Source organism: Cebidichthys violaceus, unplaced genomic scaffold, assembly GCF_023349555.1.
Source record: "Cebidichthys violaceus isolate CVI_PGR_0920_01 unplaced genomic scaffold, fCebVio1.0.p SCAF_7, whole genome shotgun sequence".
NCBI lineage: Eukaryota > Metazoa > Chordata > Actinopteri > Perciformes > Stichaeidae > Cebidichthys > Cebidichthys violaceus.
In genome coordinates, this window is record NW_027176927.1 from 16,400,240 (window position 1) to 16,421,813 (window position 21,574).

At 43.1% G+C, this 21,574-nt stretch overlaps 1 protein-coding gene across 4 annotated transcripts in view; it reads right to left on the reverse strand.

Moving 5' to 3' along the window:
* Positions 1 to 21,574, reverse strand: part of dnah5 (dynein, axonemal, heavy chain 5) — an 84,355-nt gene that overhangs the window by 34,504 nt on the left and 28,277 nt on the right. For all 4 annotated transcript variants that reach the window (XM_068736073.1, XM_068736072.1, XM_068736075.1 and 1 more), the window contains exons 40-62: positions 20,027 to 20,097; positions 19,383 to 19,490; positions 18,985 to 19,172; positions 18,151 to 18,345; positions 17,282 to 17,416; positions 16,978 to 17,085; positions 14,947 to 15,100; positions 14,635 to 14,781; positions 13,608 to 13,849; positions 13,109 to 13,285; positions 12,245 to 12,449; positions 11,865 to 12,007; positions 11,096 to 11,230; positions 10,630 to 10,752; positions 10,148 to 10,361; positions 9,684 to 9,907; positions 8,435 to 8,633; positions 8,180 to 8,352; positions 7,517 to 7,647; positions 6,427 to 6,580; positions 1,803 to 2,070; positions 933 to 1,056; positions 546 to 653 (exon numbers count right to left, since the gene is read on the reverse strand). In XM_068736073.1, coding sequence (XP_068592174.1) covers positions 546 to 653; positions 933 to 1,056; positions 1,803 to 2,070; positions 6,427 to 6,580; positions 7,517 to 7,647; positions 8,180 to 8,352; positions 8,435 to 8,633; positions 9,684 to 9,907; positions 10,148 to 10,361; positions 10,630 to 10,752; positions 11,096 to 11,230; positions 11,865 to 12,007; positions 12,245 to 12,449; positions 13,109 to 13,285; positions 13,608 to 13,849; positions 14,635 to 14,781; positions 14,947 to 15,100; positions 16,978 to 17,085; positions 17,282 to 17,416; positions 18,151 to 18,345; positions 18,985 to 19,172; positions 19,383 to 19,490; positions 20,027 to 20,097 — 3,726 coding nt within the window. The remainder of the gene's footprint in view (positions 1 to 545; positions 654 to 932; positions 1,057 to 1,802; positions 2,071 to 6,426; positions 6,581 to 7,516; positions 7,648 to 8,179; positions 8,353 to 8,434; positions 8,634 to 9,683; positions 9,908 to 10,147; positions 10,362 to 10,629; positions 10,753 to 11,095; positions 11,231 to 11,864; positions 12,008 to 12,244; positions 12,450 to 13,108; positions 13,286 to 13,607; positions 13,850 to 14,634; positions 14,782 to 14,946; positions 15,101 to 16,977; positions 17,086 to 17,281; positions 17,417 to 18,150; positions 18,346 to 18,984; positions 19,173 to 19,382; positions 19,491 to 20,026; positions 20,098 to 21,574) is intronic.

The window sequence follows — 21,574 nt, forward strand, 5'->3', positions numbered from 1 at the left end:
ATCGAAATGTCATGACATCCCTTCAACACCTGCCAATAGATTTTTAGAGGCTGAATTCTAATGCTGTACTCTCAAAACATGACTACTGACTGATGGTTCTGGACTGGGCCCCTTTGATGGCAGCTTACTTCATAAGGACACTGATCATCCATCACTTTCAGCGCCATTAGGGAGTTGATAAATATCAAATCAGATTGAAAGATTAAAGTTCAATCTGTGACACTGTCCCTTGAAAATCTACTTGTGAGAACAGCAATTATTTTTCAGGAAATGCACTTACCATGCCGAATACTGATGTCCACTTATGATAGTCCACTCATCGTGACTACAGATTTAAGATTGAACAACTTTATCAACCTAATATGATTTTAAAGAGGAGTCTTTCACAGACCGATCCTCACTAATTGTAAGAGACGTCGACAATATGCAGCGGTGGAGGTCCGGATTCTAAGGTGGAACGAAAGCCATCTTGTGTTCTTGTGTTACAGAATATGTCAACATTGTAAGTACAAGAGTAACACAACTTAACCCTGTAATCTGATTACCTGTTGGCCAGGGTCTGGACTTCAGTCCTCTTCTCCTGATAGATGGTCTTGTAGCCCTGGATGAAGGACAGGTAGGACTTGGGTGTGACGTGGGTGGAACGTCGGTACCTGGAATTAAATTAGATTACAAAACGTTCATTTCATGTCATATTAAAAAGCAGGAGAATCATTTGCACAGTGTTTTACACTTAGATCCACATTTAGTGGAACTTTGATTCTATAAAATGAAGGCTGACCACAAACGGCAACGTCTCGAGTTTATTTCCAGCTGCATGTCATCCCCCATCCCGCTCCCCTAACTGTCAATCATAACTAGACTAACATTTTGTTCAAGGGTGGATCGCTGCCTTAGCAGAGACGGAGAGGCAGCTGAACAAAATGCCGTACCTCTGGAAGTAGTCCACACACTTCTCTGCCACGCCATCCTGGAAAGAGCCCATGCACTGGACGACCTCACTTTTAACCTGGGCGGAGCAGTCGATGTCATAGACTGACAGGAAGTGATCCGAAACTGAAGGACAAATAGATCGAGGAGGAAGAAATAAGAGAGAGCAGAATTAAGCGGTTACTGGAACCAGATTGGCACATTTGTCATGCTTCATACTATGACATGCTATAACAAATTAAAATTGATTGTTTTCCATTCAGGAGTGATAGCGTTAATGAATGGGACATCGTGGATTATTGGTTACATGCATGACTATGTCATCCGTTTTATTCTTCTGACTGACTAAAGAAAATATGAAATGGAAATTCAGAAAAAGAGGGAAAACTGAATAACTGGGAAATATGCTGGAAGACATTGTTTTTCCAGGACAAAATGAGCATAACAGATTTTAAATATTTGAAAGAATTAAGACTTCTGATATTTGTCTGTGCACAAACAAATGTAATTACGATCTATATATGGATCAGTTGAAGGCATTTCTAAGCAACGTTCTGATGCAGCGCCTATAAGATTAATGAAAGAGATTAAAAGTAGACAGATGAGGAAATAACAGCAGTAAATCCCAGCAGCAGGACTAAAGGTGTCTAACAAAGCCAATCATAAAAATTCTAATGTGTTCTGAACTTCCGTAATCTGAAAGCACATGGGACACATTGAACAAGCTGACTAATCTGATTTTACAGTATTAAGAAACATAACAGCTGCCACTCTGAATAGATAAGGGATGCATTATTAATGGGAAACAAATGATACCATTAGATAAGCGGATCACATCGATGTAACATTTACAGAAGGGAGGTGAAATATACCTGCAACAAGAGCATCTTTTGGCCACCGGCTGAACCAGTCCATGGTGCAACCAGATATCAATGCAGGAAACTTTAACGCCCGGTTGCGGAACTTTTCCCCAACGGGCGAGAAGCACAGAACAACATGGAGGTTATGTCGGACACGCGACATGAAGTACTTATACAGGTTCTCATTGGTCGGCGGTCGCCTGGGAAACTCCCGCTTCATAACGGGAATGAGATCACTGAGGATCTCGTCAATCTCATCACGAGCGAACAGATTGGACACCTGAGGATAGACACACACACACACACACACACACACACACACACACACACACACACACACACACACACACACACACACACTAATGTCAAATTACATGGTCTATCCATCGTTATTAAGAGATAATGAGATTGGTTATGTGTGTGTGTGTGTGTGTGTGTGTGTGTGTGTGTGTGTGTGTGTGTGTGTGTGTGAGCTTGTTTGTGCATCTCTGTGTCTGTCCACGGCTAATCTTGCATACTGCTGAACCAGCTGCACCAAACTAATACTATTATAGGTGCTTTATAGCTGCAACCACGAGGTTTTGTGGTGTCAGTGACTCGAACCTTCTTAAAACACATTGTATTGTCTGTTTGATGCTGTCATTGATTGACTGCTGATTCCTCACTCACTGTTCTTTATCAAGTGGGATACAGTAAGAGAAAACAGTTTGCTTGATTTTATTGTTTTGGAAGGTGTGTTAGGCTATCAGCTAGCAGCTAACAGAACTTCACAACTTCAAATCAAATCTGAAATTAGACGGGGGGGTCTAGACGTAGGTTATATTTATTCAATACAAGATTACAGCAGTGGTTGTTGCAGAAACACGTGGTGGAGATCTACTGAGTGAAGCGTTTTCAGGTTGTTAATCCTACAAATACCAGTTGGATTGCATCTATGGGTTTGGTATAAGTTTTGGATTTCAGCTATGATTTTTAAAATTTTGTTTCCGTGTAAAAAAAAAATGAAACATGCATTTGAATCCTTTAACCATTTTAGGATGTCACCTTTCTCTAGTATGAGCTTTGAACGCTGTGATTGTCAAAACACGGGGAAACACCTCCACACACAAAATGTGTTCTCTCAGCACTCTAATCTATCAAAGGTTCTGCACTGGAGGACGGCACATTATTATCTAATCCCATCTGGGATTTCCCGTGCAAAACCTTTCAGCCAGATTTTCAAATATGAATCTGTACTTGAGGCCTATGGAGACAATTAGTGACAAACAGAAATTCAAGGAAGCATATCTGAGAAATAGCCTTCCAAAATACGAACCGTAATAGGAAAACATCTGTAGCTTAGCATTATTCAGGCATTGGTTGCTTATGAATTCAAAAAGGCAAGATTCCTCCAGTGTAACATATTCAGAATTAACACCTTGAAATAGTGCTTTCATTTTCACATGCTTCACATTCCAACTTCTGTCGACTGTGACATTTGTTCGGCTCTCTTCGTTTCCTCTGACCCGTTTCCCTTCACCATGTTTACAGGAAAGCAGTGGATCTCATTATTTAGTTTGATTTGAACTGACATTGGAAGTTGATTTGAAATCACTTTTGGACATTTGTTACATTTCCTTTGTTATTCTTTTTATCCTCTACACACTGCCTTAGCCTGGTGTTGAGGAATGACATTTATTCTGGAGTAACACAGCCACTTTGTCCGGGTTTGACGTAGGGGACAGTGACACCGCATCCCACGTTGCTTTTTGCACCTTTTCATTAAATCCCAAGTTACCGAGAGAGAGAGAGAGAGAGAGAGAGAGAGAGAGAGAGAGAGAGAGAGAGAGAGAGAGAGAGAGAGAGAGAGAGAGAGAGAGAGAGAGAGAGAGAGAGAGAGAGAGAGAGAGAGAGAGAGAGAGAGAGAGAGAGAGAGCAAGTAACACAGAAGAGAGAGCAGCAGAGAGTCTTGGCGGAGCATGTGGTTTTGTGGAGAGTAGCACCATGTCCCTAACCATCTGCTGGGTTAATCACACATAAACAACAAGCTCAAACTAACAGCTCGCTCTTCCTTTTTATTTCTCATCTCTGTCACCGTCTCTCGCAGACAGTCGTCCCAAAACTTCTGCAGCACAAACTTTGTTCACAGACACAAACACACAAACCGCTCGCTTGCACACAAACATCACACGTACACAAACTCTGGTCCCCACTTCTATTTAACTGGCTGGTAAAGCAGCTGCTGCTGCTTAAATTGGTGTTTAGGTAGGGAGGTAGAGTCAGGGCATGGAAGGGGGTGGAACAGAGAGAGGATAGGGATGCTATCCTCACGAGGCAGAGACAGCAACAGAAAACAAAGGAGGGTTAGAAAAGACAACAAGCTGATTGAAAGTGAGGGGGATAGACGAAGAAAATATGAGGAAAGAAGTAAACAAAAAGGCAAAAGGAGGGAAAAGTGGGTAAAGATTAGGAGGTAAAAGAAAAGTTTTAGAGGGGGAAAAAAGCAATTCCCCACCCAGGGTTTCAGGGCTTTGTTGTATGTTAAAAGTGACTAAGCATGAATGAAAGGACCGAGAGAAAGGACAGTTCTAGATAATGAAAATGTGTCTACTTTGTATTAGATCCTCCAGTTTTTACACATGTCTCTCCGTCAATGTGCTGGCCACTCATCTCGTAACGTGATGGCTATGCAGTACATCATTGCAGCTGAGGTGATGGGACCTGTACACAACCAGAAGGGGGAGAGGCTGGTGATGTGTAATGACAGGTGTAAATCAACCAATGAGAGCACAACACAGTGCTGGTCTCAGTTGTCTCCCCAGCAGTATGCTCCTTCTGATCTTATGTAATTAACCTCTACAGGAATAACTGTGAAGGTTTGCTTGTTTGTGGCAAAACAAACAATCACTTGTGTTGCTTAGACCATTCCTTCCATGCATGTAAGACTAAAAACTAAAATAATTCCCCATCTCACACATGTAGACGGTCTTTGCTTTGTACACCTGCATAGGCAGAACATATGTATCTGTGATAAGTCTTTAATTTGGAAAATGTAAGGAAATGCACAAGGTGGGCAGGAGACAGATCTATCTGAAGAGGAGGTGGATGACGGATGGGGAAGGAGCATACATAATCAGGAGAGAAAGGAAGGGAGATAGAGGGGGAGAGGAAGTGGAAGAGACAAAGAGGAAAACAATGACGTAGAGGATTAGAGAGAAAAGGGAAGAGAGCAACAAGGGGAAATGTTGGAGACTGAGCAGGAAGCAAACCAGAGGGGAAAACACAATTAGAGGAAGAGGATGAGTGGGAACAGGAAGGCACAGCACAGAGAGGGGGAGTGTGGAGGGAGAGATGTAGGATTAAGAGGAGAAGAGGGAGCGAAAGAGGATAGTGAATTACAGAGCAGAGAATATCGTGGTGTTTCTCCCAGGTACACACAGTACTGGATCCGGTACAATGGAAGATTTTTGGGACCGCAGCAGAGAAATGTATAAGTTTAACCTTGAAGCAGAGCATGTGAGCCCTGATTGCAGCCCAACAGCCCAAAAATGCAAAGCAGCTTTTCCTTCTTTTAGGGGAGAGCGGTCTGAGTGGAGCAGGGTGAAACCTGAGTCGAGTGCGGAACGGTATTGACCGCTGTGGCCCGGAGCGGCTTTAAGCGGAGGGAACCGACAGCCCCGTGAGCGAGGAGTGGAGATTGTCACTGCTCCACTCCGCTCACACGCCCTGCCAAGAAGCTGCCGCCTCCTACTGCTGCTGTGACAAGAGTAACGCAGAGAAAAGAACATTCTGCAGCTGGAATGCAGATGTATCTGTCCCTTCCGTCAGTTACAGCTTCAATTCATTACGTCCAAATCAATGGCAAAATAATTGCAATATTATCGGATTGACGGGGAAAATGCAATTTGCTTTTTAATTTGATTGAATTGAGATAAACTGCGCTGCTCATGAAGCAGATGCAGACACCATTGTTTCCTCTTCTCTAGGTCTGTGCTGTCGTGTCATGAAAAGTAGCTTTCACTCAGAAGGTGAATGCCAGCTGTCAGTTTCAGCAGCGCAACGAAAACATAATTGAAGCTTTTGTGCTGGACAAACTAGATATCAATATAAGCATCTGAGTCAGTGCAGCAGCTTTGTGTCCCCACAGTAGGCTTTCATCACAATAAAGTGCTCGTGTTCAAAACTGCTGTGAAAACACGTGTGCCGGTATATTCATCAGAATACAATACATTCATATTTTTTCGTTTGAGCAGCACTCTTAATAATGAATTTGTCTGTTTTTCAGCCAGTCTAGACATCCGTGGTAAATTACACCGACAATGAATATAAAATACAGTATGGGAATGTACTGTATGTGTATAGAGCACGCACTGGGGAATATTCAGTTGAGCCATTTTCAGTCGCATCATACGAAATCATAGCAGTGAAAATAGGTTTATCTAAACATTATTGTGTTGAGTTCAGAATACGGACTTCCTGTGTTAAATCCTAGTGTACAGCACCAAACCTTTACTTTGAAGGCTCAGCTTCAGTAATCGAACTCTGAGCGTCTCATCAGCTGCTTTTAAATGTTCATGTTAAATGTTCATGTTGCATATACGTCTATAACATACATGCATGTGTTTTCGTGTTTTCTTCCTATGCATGTGCTCCTGACCTCTCCAGATGACAGGACGTTGTTCATGTACTCGAGGAAGGACTCCTCTTTGATTTCGTTGTCGGTAAAGAGGAAGCTGATGCCTTTGCCGTGTTGGCCAGCCGTTCTGTACAAACGCTTCAGGTCGTCCATCAGGTTGGCTGTGTTGTACGAGCTGGCAAAGAACAAGAATGCATCAAATAGATATCCACTTAAAAGATGACAAATAAGCAAGTGTGTGAAAGTGGCAGAATAAAGGGTGGGAAGTGAATGAAAGGCAACAGAGTAACAGAGTTAGGATGATGGTATTTCAATAATAAAGTTAGGTTCAAGAGAATGACAATTAAATTGAGTCTGCATGAGAAACAGAGACGTAACTGTGCTGGTCTGTGTGTAGAAAAAGAAGAAGAGCAAAGACGTCACATAAAGGTGCCTGTATTCTGGAAAGAGGGCTGTGAAGTCCAGAGGCTCATTCATATTAATAGCAAACACTAAAATCTGTCAGGAAAAAGCGCAGACGGTGACAAACGCACACGAGGACTGAGGGAGGAAAACACATGACAGAGAGCGAGGGAGACACAGAACAATGAGACAGACGAAGTGGAGTGGAGAGCGTTTTTCTTATCAACTGCACTGAAGAGACAACGACGTCGTCTCACAGAGAAGACGCGGTTGACAAGGGGCCAGAACTGAAAGATATTACGCAGTAAATCTCCTCTCTCAGAACACGTCTCGGCAACACATCGTTTCTAATTGCAGCTCCTGAATGGAAAATAATGAATCTCTTTTCAAATGTCAGAACCGAGACAGGATGTTCAAGATAATATATATATAGAGTACGGTGATTTTGATTTCATATCTAAAACTATTTAGAGTTCAACCTGATTCAAAACAAAAGGAGATGGTGCATGCAACATAGTAGGCTCCTAACTCAACAGCATCATTTGAATATACAATGAATGCCATTGCATGTTACATCCACGATTGATTCATCGAGTATTAAATGATAAAGTGAATCAAAGGTCATGGGCCATGAACAACTACATGTGGCAGGTGTGTGTGTGTGTGTGTGTGTGTGTGCGCTTATGCGACTATTGTATGTGAGCATTACCGTGTGAGAGTGATCTGGAAGATCTTGTATCCAGCAATGAACGAGGCCAATCTGGTCAGGCTCTGTTTGCCTGAACCCCCAACACCCACCAACAAGGCGTTCCCTCCAGGTGTCCGTATTATCCTTGACACCTACACACACACGCGCACACACACGCACGCACACACACACACACACACACACACACACACACACACAGACAACACCAAACACGCACAGAAAACTAGGATTCATAATGGGAGCTGCAAGCTGCCAGTGTGAAAAACAAGCCAGGCAGACAGAGATTGTGAGTGCAAGTGAATCAAGCGAGCGTTTAAAAGCTCCACAAGTTAAAGTTGAACTTAACTGAAACTCGGAGGATATTTGGGACACTTTTAGATTCTTTCAAAGGCTAGAAGCTTGACCATTTCATGAGAAATATCTGCTAGAGACGTGCAATGGGATGGCCGTGTCGGAAGGCTCTTGGCTGTGTGTGACATTACATTTTGTATGCATGCACACATTCATTAAAATGTAAATCATATATACTTACCCTTCCACGGTAGTTCTTGTCCTATTCTATAACGTAAAAGGCTTGTGACATCTATTCTTGCTAATCTTACCATTTGTCAACATTAGAAAAACACACTAATGTGGCTAAATGATAACAGATCTTCAGACTACCTTGACCAGATGTAGCATAGCATCCTGGAAGAAGACCATGTCCATGCCGGTACCCCTGATGCTCTCATTGTAATGGCTAAGGAACATGTTCAGGCGCTCCTTTAAACTCTCAAACGACTCCATGGGCTCGTACACCTTGGGCAAATCAAAGTCCGAATCTTCTGACTCTTCCCCTATGAAGACATTAGAATTAAACATTAAAACGATTGCAATACAAAAATACATAATCGAGAGAGTCTTTTTGACTGACGGTACCTGTAGCCTCAGGTGCGTCTCGTAGAAAGTCGACAAAGTATCTGTCCGGTCCGTAATCCGCGATGTTCTTGCGCTCCTCGACAAGCTCCTCCTCCACCAGCTTTGCCAAAGCCTGGTCAAACCACTCCACATCCTCAGGCATGGTAAACCTGTCAGCTATCACACGGCTGCACTCGTGCCTCCACAATGCCAGCAGCACCTGGAAACGATGCGTATCGTGTTATCGCTCTCGTTCAAGTTAGTCAAGTTAAAAGCTTTTGTCTTCTATCTGTCAGACGGTACAAGCCAGCAGCACGGCTACTGAATCAGCTCATTCAGCTCCGTTGCATACAAACGGTACAGATACTATGGCTGATATGACAAACGGCATTGATTGGGACGAAATATTGTATTCTTTAATGGAATCACTGAATGAGTAAAAAGATGAGCAAATAGCAGCAGTGAGCAGAGACACACTGAAATCCACTATGCCAGAAATGGATTAGATGTACCGATTGTAGGAATTCTGCACATACAGCAACCGTATAATGAAATAAAACCCTGGGAATGTTACACTTATTAATATCCAGTCCTCTTGTATTCTGTGTGAGTGGTTTACTTTATTGTACTCATAGGTCTTCTGAGTTAAGTGTGTAGCCTCAGCAGGGACGCTGAGCATGTTTGCCTAGCCTCTCAGTCGCCTACAGTAGAAAGATATATTTCATTGTATTCTATTATTCAGTGAGGTCTCAAAACAAACAGGGAATTGGTCACCTCAGCAACATTTGAGCTTGCAATGCAAGAATTCTCTATGCTTCCCAACCAATAAACACTCCGTCTCTCTCTCCAACGCTGGAGATATGGAGTCATGCATTAGCACCGCATAGGTTTGATCATTCTCCGTCAGGGTCTCTGCACTACTCTAGTCTGCAGCACATTACACTACGGGACTTCACTGTATGAAAGCAGACTACTGGGAGAAGTAATGTTACAGCACTGCAGCACTACTATTTTGCATTTTGATTGATGGTGCAGTGAAATACTTGTTAGGATCATTTATAGTAGGCTTATTGTCCGTTAAACTTTTGATTTCATCATTTTGAGATACTTCTGCTGTCTGCATTATTTGTCATACACATGCATTCTTGTGAAAACAGCGTATGAATGGTAAAGAAATCAGTATTCAACCAGTAGAAACCCAGCCATGTTAACCATCTTTTCTTAAATATGTGACATTTTAGAAATTCAGGTCACTCAGAACACCTCTGACCTGGACAGAGTGGACCACCTCGGCGTTGGTATTGAGCATGCCTTGCCAGATCCTGGACAGATCCCTGAGGTTGAAGATGTAGTGGAACTTGGCCGGAGTCGGAAGCATCTTGACCTTGGTCAACTGCCAGAGACGGCGAGTCAGAGACACCAAGCGCAGTGCGGCGCTTCGAACCTCATCGACAAAACCGCGACGTGCACAGAAGTGGCCCACACCAATCACGCCTGTGTAATAGGGTCAGTGATGCCATTTAATGAAAAAGGACCGTATAGGACACAGTACATTCTCTATGGGTCATGACATTTTGCACATGTTTAGTAAATTCAGCATTAGTAGTATTGTAGTATCTTTGCACTGGAGTTTCAGCCTTTTGCTAGTTTTGCTAACACATTCTTTAACGTTAATCAAATGTTTTGATTCAATACGTACATCAATAATGATTCCACTGCGCTCTTTTCACTCACCAAAGATCTTGTCGATGGAAGCATTGGAGGGCAGCGTACAGTTGAAGATGGAGAACTGCCTCTTCAGTCTCTGTGGGATGTCGTTACGGCCTCCTCCCGGATGGATCATAGCTGCTAGGAACTGAACGTCCACGATGTTGGTGAACTCTCCGGGTTTCTCCAGATTGAAGAACCCGCTTTGCTCCATCAGCTGCCTGACAATCTCATTAGTCACCTATGATGGAGGGCAACAAAGCCAGCTTAAATCAAGAGGTGGTGTATTTGTTATTAGTTCATGTTAGCATTTTTATTTGTTGTTATCATCAGTTTATTTAATTGGATCATTACATTAGGTCACTGAAATGAAAATCTAATCAATGAAAATGACTTGAAGTTAAATGATTTATGGGATTATAAATGGAAATTTACCATTAATCGAGGTAGATAGTGAAATGATATTTTCAGTTATTTTTCAATTAATTGATGTTAAAATGATCCCTAACCTGGTCTCCCCATTCGTTGATGACAGGCATGTTGATATCATCTATAAAAATGGACATTTTCTTCCCAGCAGGAGGTCCATAAGTGGTCCCCATCCTTTTATCCACGTAGCTCTCTACTGTTCGCTACGACAGAAACACAGGGAGCAAAGAAAAACATAAAGACAACACAAAAGAGAGGAAAAAGCGAAAAAGCAAAGATCTTTTAAGTTCCACTCAGACATAATCCATCCTAACAGCTTGATCAATGTGCAGTTTAGTCATGTACATGAGAAAGACAGCGGTGCTTCCTCCAGCCTGCACATTATCAGTCAGAACAATCAATGTTACTTCACAAGGCCATGACAATCCATAACAAGTTAACACAGATGTAGAGCAGCCATCCTCCGATGAAACTGCAAAGGAGGAGACAGCCTGTGGTCAAACCTGAACTAATTCAAAGGAAAGTGAACCGACAGTGCTGCTTTACCTGGAACATGAGGGGCGTGGTGGCAGAAGAGAAGTTGAGACTCTTCCCCATGTGGGTCTCAGGATCATACTTTGACATGTAGCCATTGATGATAACAGTCTTTGCTGTTCCTTGTTCTCCGATCAGCAAAACAGCCTAGAAAAGTGCGTATGAAAAATCTCTACAGGCACACATTATGCAAGTTCCATGAAATCTGATATGTCAACATGACCAAATTGCAGCCTGAAATGGCAGATAATTACTCTGTAGAGCTCGGGATGCAAACTGTTCACCGGAACTCTATTTGTTGCGTCTTGATCTCCAAATTGGACTGAGCACCAGCATGACACTGCAGAGAGCCAGATGGTGGAGCATTTGGCCCTCAAGCAAAGAATCGACCAAAACATGTCAATATGGGCTTTTTTTTTTTTTAAGTAGATCTGTGCTGCAGCTGGCCATGCTGCCATGCTATTGATCTGTGTGTGCATGTGTGTGTCTACACAGCTGGATCCAGGACTAAGTGAAGCATTACGCACTGAATAGAGAAGAGATGGAATAGGCGCCACAATCCCTACAAGCCTTACCTTAAGACATAAACTCTCTATGAAGCTGGACATGTACTAAATGTTCCTGTTCACAGCTCCTCTTTAGGTCACGTGTCAAGGTTTCAGTCACTGTTACACTTAACAAGCAGCACCTTCAAACGAGTCTCAATGAATGTAGCGTTTGATTTTCTACTGGCAGTACACAGCTATAGCACTACTTAAGTTTCCTTTTTAACAAGCCTCACCTTGCCCTGCTTAGCGATGGTCTGAATTAGGAAATCTGTTCTGACATTGTCCACATTGGGGACCAAGATGGAGCTGTACTCTGGGGTGAATTCAGATGGATACACATACGCCTCCACTCTGGCGCTCCAGTGGGCCCACTGACCTTGAAGAAGAAGAAATGTGCATGCATTAAAAAAAGATATGCATGAGCACGAAATATGACGGTGAAACTTCCAAGTTGTCTTCAAAGTGAAAAAACATTTTAATATTTCACTGTGCGATTTGATAAACGTACACCTGCTGCGAAATTGTGTGCGACATGAGGCTTAATGTTTCTGCTTGTCAAGGAGCAGCTTCGCTACTTCCTGGTGGTAACATCTGTTCATCAATGCATGCATACCATCTGCTGTGACATGGTAGTCAAACATGGTGTCGTCACTATCAAGAGGGATGTCTGGCAAGTTTAGACGGATGCTGTCGTTCCCTCTGAGCCACATCTCCATCTTCCTCCGGTCATCCAGTTCAAGTAGGGCTCCGGTGCTCCACATTAGGGCAAAGACATACAGGCGCTCCAAGTGCTCTCTGGGTAACTCACCACACTGCTCCTGCAGGGGAACATCGACTTTACATCAAGGACTTTGTTCAAAAAGACACATTTAAAAGAGAAGGGGGACACTTACAAGTGTGTCTGAAACAAGAAGGATAACAGTGATGGGTTCAAGCCTCTACAGCATGTAACAAAGCTCATAACACATATTACATGGTCACAGTAGATGCTTACGTGGTAACCTCATAAAGTGACTGCTAAGTATCACAGACCCTGAAACAACAAACTCAATTCACAGGAGAAACTATTTTCGAATCTAGAATACACCATTGGGTTGTGTATTAACTTAATTTATTATTAATCAACAGTACTGCTTTTGTAATGATGGTTACAACCCCAATGGCCTTACAAGGAGCACTATTAAGCTGTAGTTTACGCTCTCATTAGGACTTTTATAGCTCTGCTGGTCGTGTTGATTTGGCTATAAAGAGTCACAACTACTACTCAAGACTATATAATAGCATCCAACACTGTGGGTCTTTTCTTAGAACAGCAAATGATTCAAATTGCCTGCTATCCATATGAATCTCCCGTTTCCCTCCAGCAGTCGTTTTGTTTTGGCAGTATGAAGTAACCTCTTAATCACTATAACGTACAGAGTGCTGTCTGAGTGCTCTCTGTCCCACGGATGGGAACTCAGGACACTTGTAATCTTACCTTTGGTGGTATGAGTCCCTGCAGCATGTTGATGCACTGCATGATGACAAAGGCCTCAAGCATGTCCATCTTGAACTCCAGCGATTGCACACAGAAGCGGTAGAGCTCAGAGAAGGAGGAGGAGAAGAGTTCCCTCAGCACCTCTGCTTCCTGAGAGAAGCGCTTCTTCAACCAGGCCTGAGAAGAAGAAACACACACACACAGCAGTGTAGTTCTATTACGTTTCAAAGAACACAGCGGGTGTGTGCTGCTCACAAAACCAAAGCCCAGTGTGAGGTTTATTTCTAGATGCAGCAGAAATGTCAAGCCTTCTGAACACAAGACAAGTTACTATTGATCTTGCGGCACCCTTGGCCCGTCCTCAAGGCCCCCCGGGGCGCCGCCGATCTAGATCTAGATGACATTTTGCCGGTACATCCCGTAATACCTTAATAAGCACCGCCATTTTCAATTCCTGTGTAGGGATATAAAACATATATAATCAAATTAGTCAATGCACCTCCAGTATAGGGCTCCAGTTGAGCACGGAGGAGCTCATGAACACCATTCCGTTGCGTGAGACAGTGGCTGGAGAGGCATTGTCTATGTTATGTGGCTCAAAGACCACTTTACAGGTGGGTGCCATGGGTATACGGTCTCCATTTGCCAGCGTAAGAGTTCTGTTGTCGTCCAAAACCGAGTTCAAGTTCTCAATCCAGATCGCATCGACAGGTCCATCCAGGACTATCCAGATGTGCTCCCCTGAGACAGAAAGCAGCGTTGTTGTTAGTCTCACTCACACTACATGGAGTGAGCTCAGTCATTCTGGGTTTGTCCGATAAAGAAGTTTGATGTTGCTCTGCCATCACCGACCTAAAGTCTTTTACCAAAGGACTCACAGTTTCTGAGTAAAAATAATATATTACTAATATGACTGCTTTCATGCACATGAGCCACCAGCTGCTTTTCTGCACAGAGGTCCTTAAAATAGATCAGGCTCGGGATGCCGTTGCCGCATCTGTTGAATCACATTGTGAATGCAGTCTGTTGTCCCAGGGCATCTCCTTTCCTTGCAGAATACTTGTCAGGACTCAGGAGTCCCGTCACAAATCTACACCGCCTTCTTTTCTATACTGGAATCCTGTCTGCTCAAAGGCAACAAGCTGCACAAGTGAACCGTTTGAACAGAAAGCGTGAAATGCACCCCGAGTCAAAGAGATGCATAAAGCATGAGAGCTTACACTGAATACATATCAGATGCATATTCTGACGCATAAAAGCAAACACGCATAATGTATATTCATACCCATGCACACATACATTTTAATGAAGTGTGCAGGATTAAGACTAAACAGAAAGATTAAACAGCTGTTGGTGCCGCTTTGAACTATGGATGCAAAGTAATAACATTCTGGTTTCCCCAAAGTTCTAAAAAGAAAAGGAAAATCCTTAGTAGACTGCCAGGAGTCCTCGTTTCTTAACCCAGCAGGAATCTCTATCATAGCTCAACTCTAAGTATGAACCCCATGTTGAGTGAACAACCCCACCTTTCTTTGCTCTCAGAGTTTTCCTCCAAAGTGTAGAGAAGATGCCGTCAGTCCAGTCATTTGTAGCCACATCCAAGCGACCAAACATCTGAGGCGCTGTGATGGCTTTGGGGTTCATGCGCATCTCTTTGTGAGGCTGACCACACTCTGAGGGAAACAAAAAAAAGAAGAAAAAAGACATTGACAGAAACATTCACTCCTACGCTTGTAAGGTAAGCATATTGAACATTTACACATTTGAACCATCCAATGCATCGCAACTCTGTGTCTTTTTTGCCGAACATACGTCCCGAAACACGCATGAAATCCTACCCGTCATGGCTCTCATCAGCGCATGTATGCAGGTCGTCTTTCCGGCCCCGCTGGGCCCGAGGGCCATCATGCCATGTCGGACCCTCTGAGTCTCAAACAGCTGGATGACCTTCAGCTTCCAGGGCGGGTGAATGATCAGACCTGCATCCTCAACCTGAGGGAGCACAATTACAGCGTACACATGTTCACCATACTAAGCATATACAAGTATACAAAGTACTACGACATGCTCTGGATAATACTGTGACGAGAGTGTGTTGTAATGTATTGAATGGATCACATACAGCTTCACACACACACAGTAAAAGATACTGTCACATCAAGCACCTTCAGTTATGCTTCTTGTTTCTTTGTATTTAGTCATTCCTGGTCTCCTGTTGTATTTTATTCTCACACCTGTTTGATTGCCTAGCTTCAGCTGAGCCTCGTTATTCACCCCTTCATCTGGTTTTTAGTCTGTGCTCACTCCCTTTCTGTTCATCTTTGTACCTCTGTGTCCATCGTTCCATCATGTGTTAAGTGACTATCTTTACCTGGAGCCTGTACTACGAAGCAAGTTCAACTAGGGTTGCAAAGGAGCGGAACATTTCCGTAAACTTTCCTTTTTTTTTTTTTTGCAAAAGCATACGACGAGGAACTTAAATGTAGTTGAGAACAAGGCTATGCAAGCCTAGCTCAGCTGGACCCTGGATGCAGCTAGTCGGGAACATTGTCTGCCAGAAACGTGAACGTAAAACGTTGTGTTGTTGTTCAACGTCTTGGTCATCACCTAGCTTATTGATTACTGGGTAAACTGAAGCCATGTTCATTTTAACACCACGTTTATTTATGTACTGTAGGCTAACTGTGTACAGCAGTGAGAGTAGGATGGATGTATGTACACACTAAAGTACACCGTCACCTCCATCATTCACGGCTGTTGGGGTCCATCAAAAAGCGCGAGTTGGGCGACTTTATCGTAAATAAAAGTAATTACTGCAAATGAAAGGCTGAGCAATAAAAACGCGATTCAAAACTATATTTTAAAGATGTATGGAATGCAGCACATGCTGTGTTTCTTTACAAAGGATGCAGCTAACTACTGTAAACCAACTACTCACACATGGATTAAGTCAAAAATGTAATTTTTAAAATTTGTATTAAAAATGTTTGCATGTATGTCTGCTTATGACAAAACAAAATGTTGTTTTGTCATATATGACAAGGTAAATACAGTTAAATTACCCCAAAATTTCCAGTTTATTCCCATTAATTCCCGTATATTCCCATGGAAAGTTTCCAACTTTGAATATTCCCGGAATTTTGCAACCCTAAGTTCAACATACCCAGGGTATTTCTCTGTCATCTGGTTTCACTAGCCATAACAACCGCGATCCTGCTAAGCTGGTTATTAACTTGATAAACAGAGCCAGGGCTCCTCAGTCAGGCTGTGAGCGCGTTCACATGAAGGGACGTTCTTTAACCCCGACATGACCTCGCTAACCCTAACCCTGCTCCGTAGTGCAGGCCTCTGGTGTTTGGATCCGTTTGCCGGGTCTCACTGCCCTCCTGTTTACCAAACCTGTTGGCATGTGAAGACTGTGTTTTATTGGATGCTTCTGACTCTTTCCTGTGTGGTTTCTTCAGCCTCAACAGATCCATGCAGAGGTATTACGACAGGCGTACATTACTGCAGGGGAATAATGCACAACAATGCTGTAATTTAAAGATTTGACGTTTGACTCTGCGGACTGGATTTACTCTGCACTGTGTCTTCCACAGTTACTAAGGCTCGGTCCTTGACAAATGGTAAATGACACCATTTGTATTCCTTTGGGTGCTATATCTGGAGGCGTTTAAGAGTGACATGAAAGATACCGCAGCCTCACAGTCCATTAGTCTTTTGCCGGATTTTACTTAGCTTCTGCATTTCTCTCTCTCAACCTCTGCTTACTTTTTCCTGTCTTCCTTCACTATATCCTATCGTATTTCTCTGCCATTTCTCTCTCCCTTGCAAGCACAGACAGAGCCATTCCTCACTCCCTCCCCTACCTGTAAGTCGATGGCGGCCTCTAGTTCGGGGTAGCCTGCTTTATCAAGTTGGATGCCTGGGAACAGGTCCTCAATCAAGCTCAGGAAGAGCGGCTCGTCCTCATCGATCTAATGCACACAAACACAAGTTAGCAAAAATCATACACAACACACTGACAATGATTTATCTTAAATCTGTCTGGCTGTTATCTTTACTGACTTTAGGTTTGTATTAAATGTGTTTTTTTCTGCTGATGAAAATGCATCAAAAGAATTAAAAATGTCTAGATGATCTATCAGATGCTCTATTCTATTGGAGACTGACCAGCTTGGATAGATTCATGTCCCTGAGGACCCTCATGACGATGGTGGACTCTGTGTCACTGGGGTTGGCACGCTTCGCTGCTCCCAGTGTTCGCAGCACTGAGAGGATGTTCCGGAGGCCAAAATCATAGTGAACCTGGACGACCACAAATAGCAACTTAGACGTTAATCATCGCCGTCGTCATATGTTGGCAGACCGCTGTGTAAAACTGCCTCTTTATCTTTTCTACTACAGTTTAAAGCCTTTACACGTATTTCAATAATCTTCACTGCAAACTAAATTATTAAATCATAATGTGGATGACAGCTTAAAAAGTTATTTGACTACAAACCAAGAATTAAATTGGGGCTGAAACAAAGACATGAATCAGAGACTGTGGCCACAACATTGTGAGGCATTAAGCTTTAGGCCCTCATAGTGACTTACACATCTTGCATTATTTTCTAAATATGTATAAATTGAGCACTGATAGAGAAAAGAAGGCTCTGCACACATAGGTCCAAGTATCTCATCACTATGCCGAGCTGTAGCTCCTCCAGGAGGAGAATGTTCGTCAAAAGACAATTGTCCTGTTTTTATCCTCAGTGTTTGTAAATGTTGTGTTTTGGACCTTGAGGACAATAATTGTGAACTGCTTTTTCTATTTGCGCCTGCATGACAAAGCACAGGTGTCCTCGATCCGACGCCATTATAAGCCCTGTGAGTCCCTTGAAGGCCAAGTGACCAAAGTGGACAAATGTATTGGATCTTTTCTCTGTGATCCATCCAGTGGTATAAATGACCTTTACATACTGTGTATAGTATACAGTATATGACGTTTAACGAGAAAGCAAAGTGTCACAAGTTTCAGATCTCATCCATTGTTTTACCTGTTTGGAGAGTTGCTCCTCACACAACTTGTAAAGAGTGAAGAACTTGCGGGCCAGCTCCATGTTGTCTATGAACCCACAGCTGGCCAGCTTTACCCGAATGATGATCTGACGATCAGGAACCATCATGGCCACAGAGCGGAAGTTGATCTTCAGGTTCTCAGGGAGCTCCTGGCGTCCTGCATAACCTGGGTTCTGATTACACAGCAAGAGAAAAAAAACAAAATAATTATGAGGAAATGTAATAGCACATAGTGTATTCCATAGAAACTTTAGATCTGAGATTATACTGTTAAAAATAACACTTAAAATAAAGAGATGAAAAGAACACGAGGGACACAGCAGGTTGATTAACGTGTAGAATTTAAAACATATACCCTATGTGCACACACCCTCCAAAGTCCCTTTGCATGTTCTCATGACAATACGCCAAAAAAAATATGGAACATCTTCAGTTGATGCTGTAACATCATTAAAGATCACAGCACCATCCTTTAGCTGGTTACATCCCTGTGGCCACAGCTCAGGCCCTCCTCTCTACAGAGCCTGCCTTTGATCACCGTCTCTCTACACATGTGTGCTCAGACGCCAGACAGGATGATCCCTGAACCCTCTCCCCACACGGAACAATTAGACCACTGTTCTGGGTTTAATGACTTGCCTTGGGATAGCAACTGTGCTAAGTAGATAAGGTGATTACCGTATAAGGGGTGTAATGAACAATGTTGTCAATAACGATCAGACCCTGGTGGTTATTGTACAAACTGACTTAAAGAGACATTGTCCACGTCAGTTATTGTTGTTTCTAAGTAATGGCATTGTTGTGTCACTGACCATTGTGAGGAAGATGCCAAACTCGGGGCTCATTTCCACATGGTCTCCGTCAGTGAAGACAAAGTTTTTGCGACGTTCCTTCTTGCACGTGAGAACTATCGCAATCTGCTGCGCTGCCACCGACAACACTGGGAGGTCTATGCGGTTGAACTCGTCAAAACAGCCCCAAGAACCAGACTGAGCCAGACCTGGAAGTCAGACACATGGAACGTTATGGTCACTCTGTTGCACTCCAAACTCCAAAACATGGGTAATATACCCAACTGTCTCTTATGTGGTTCTCATTCCAAACCCCTCAACCTTTGCACTAAACACTTTCAGGGCTCTATCTCTGAACCTTTTCTCTTGTGCTGCTTTATTTGCGATAATATAATAGCACAGATTTGCGTGACTCTTACCTTTAAATATTCTTCCCAAGCCTCTGAAGTCCATCTGATCAGAACAGTTGAAGACCACAACATACTTCCCTAGACAGCGGCCCATGTCTTTTGTGGTCTCGGTCTTACCTAACGACAAAAAAAAAAACGCATTTGTCACATCCTAAAATGAGGCGCAACAATTTTTAAATGGCGAAAGAAAACCAAATTAATTCTCCAACCAAAACACCTAAACTATCTCTCTAATCGAGTGGCTCCCTGAAATGGTAAAAAGGTAAAGTTTAAAAATAACAATAATAATAATAATAATAATAATAACACAAGATTGTGTATCAGGGCGATAGTTTAGGACTTCTATCCTGTCCCATTAATAATTTCACAACCCTCGAGATATATTTTGGGACCCCTTGGTATCGACCCCCATCTTAGGCATCACTGCTGTAATCTTACAAAGGAACAAGACCACAGATAGATAGATGCAGTCAATATATTTTTGTCTCACCATTTCATAATCTTGGTGTCATTTTACTTTACTTCTACTTACATGTCTGCAGTCTAAGAAAGTTTCCTAATCAGTATTTCATGGACACACTGAAATACTGATTTCAAATACTGAGGAAAAACTTCCTGTTCCTCAAAGTAATCCTTTTAGGCCTCAGTCTTACCTGTCCCTGCAGGACCAGCAGGGGCTCCACCCATACTCATACCCAGAGCCTGGGCTAGGGTGATGTAGCACCTGACCAAACACAGACAGGAAGGCAGTTACATTTCAGTTAAAGGCATGACACGGTTAAGAATGTGCTTCCTCACAAAGCAGTTTTCACTTCCCCTGACATTCTATTCAAACACAATGAAACTAATACAATGTGATTTTCCACAGGGAGGTTGGAGGTCAGGGTCAGGGTCAGGCACAGCTACAGAATGCTGCCCCTGAAGCTGGTGGGGATTCAGCATCTTGCTCAAGGACACTTCAGCAGAGAGCATGACTGACACGGGGATCTGATCCAGGCCCTCTCGCTAAACACTGTTCTCCCTTTTCACTGCATGAAAAAAATGAGGTTAAAACTGCGCTTGAAAGTCATTTTGTGTCCCTCAGAGAAGGCAGAATAAACCAGACCATTGTCGCTTTTGCTTTCATGCGATAACACTTCCACCTTTCCTCATTTTCTCATCCTCTGTCCTTCATCCTCTCTGCCACTACAACCGGCTTGGAGGAGTAAAGACAGCGAGCGATAGAAAGGAAAGCAGCGCAGCACACACTAACAAAACACAAGGAATCAGATATTATTTCAGGCAGCGAGAACATCCGGGCGGTCTTGGCACTTTTGGCCATAAAGACCACATGCCACTTCTTTGGAGAGCTGCTGTCTGCTGGCAGCCCCCTCCTTGCTGCTGTCTCCTCTCATCTCTTTCTTCGTGTCTCTCATCTTTTTTCCTTCTGTGTCTATTAGTCTGACACAGGCTGTTGGTGGGATTCGGCCTCCCTCCCACTGGCTGATTCTCTTCCCCTCTCTCTGTCAGTCATACCATCTGTCAGTGACAGAGGTGATGACCACAGCGCAAGATTGCCTATTCCTCCTTTCTAATCTCTTTTCGTCCCAATTATACTGCTCTCTGTTTCTCTCTGCTTCTCTTACTCTTACCTGTTCCTCTCTCTCCTCACATCCAGTCATTAGTCAGCCACAGTAACTCTACCGCTCCATTAAATATGAATTGATGATGTAGTGAACATTTTTACCAGTATGTATCTTTGGCAAGTAACTCTTTTGGAAGTGATGTGCACTTTTTACTTAACGGTCCAGATGATTGGGGGGGGGGGGGGGGGGGGGGGGGTGGGGGGTTCCCTAGATTGATGCTGAGGGCATTTCAGATGACAGGGAGGCCAAAGAGAAAGGCTCAAGTAGAAGCAAGTTTCTGCTGTGCATTTGCAGGTTTTGGCAGGTGCCATGTTTCGAGAAAGTAATGATAGTAATACTTTGTGATAGTCTCTCCTTGCTTCTATTACCTTCTATGTGTACAACTAAGTATGTACACATAGAAAGTAATAGAAGCGGTTGTGTTAATAGTTCTCTATAGGATATTCAAAGCATCAATATAGCATCAAACTATTTGTAATGTAAAGATGTGTCTCCCTGTGTGTGTGTGTGTGAGGCAGTCGGAGCTTCTCTGTGCTCTGTGTGCCTTTCTAGTGCATGTTAGTGCATGTTAGTGCA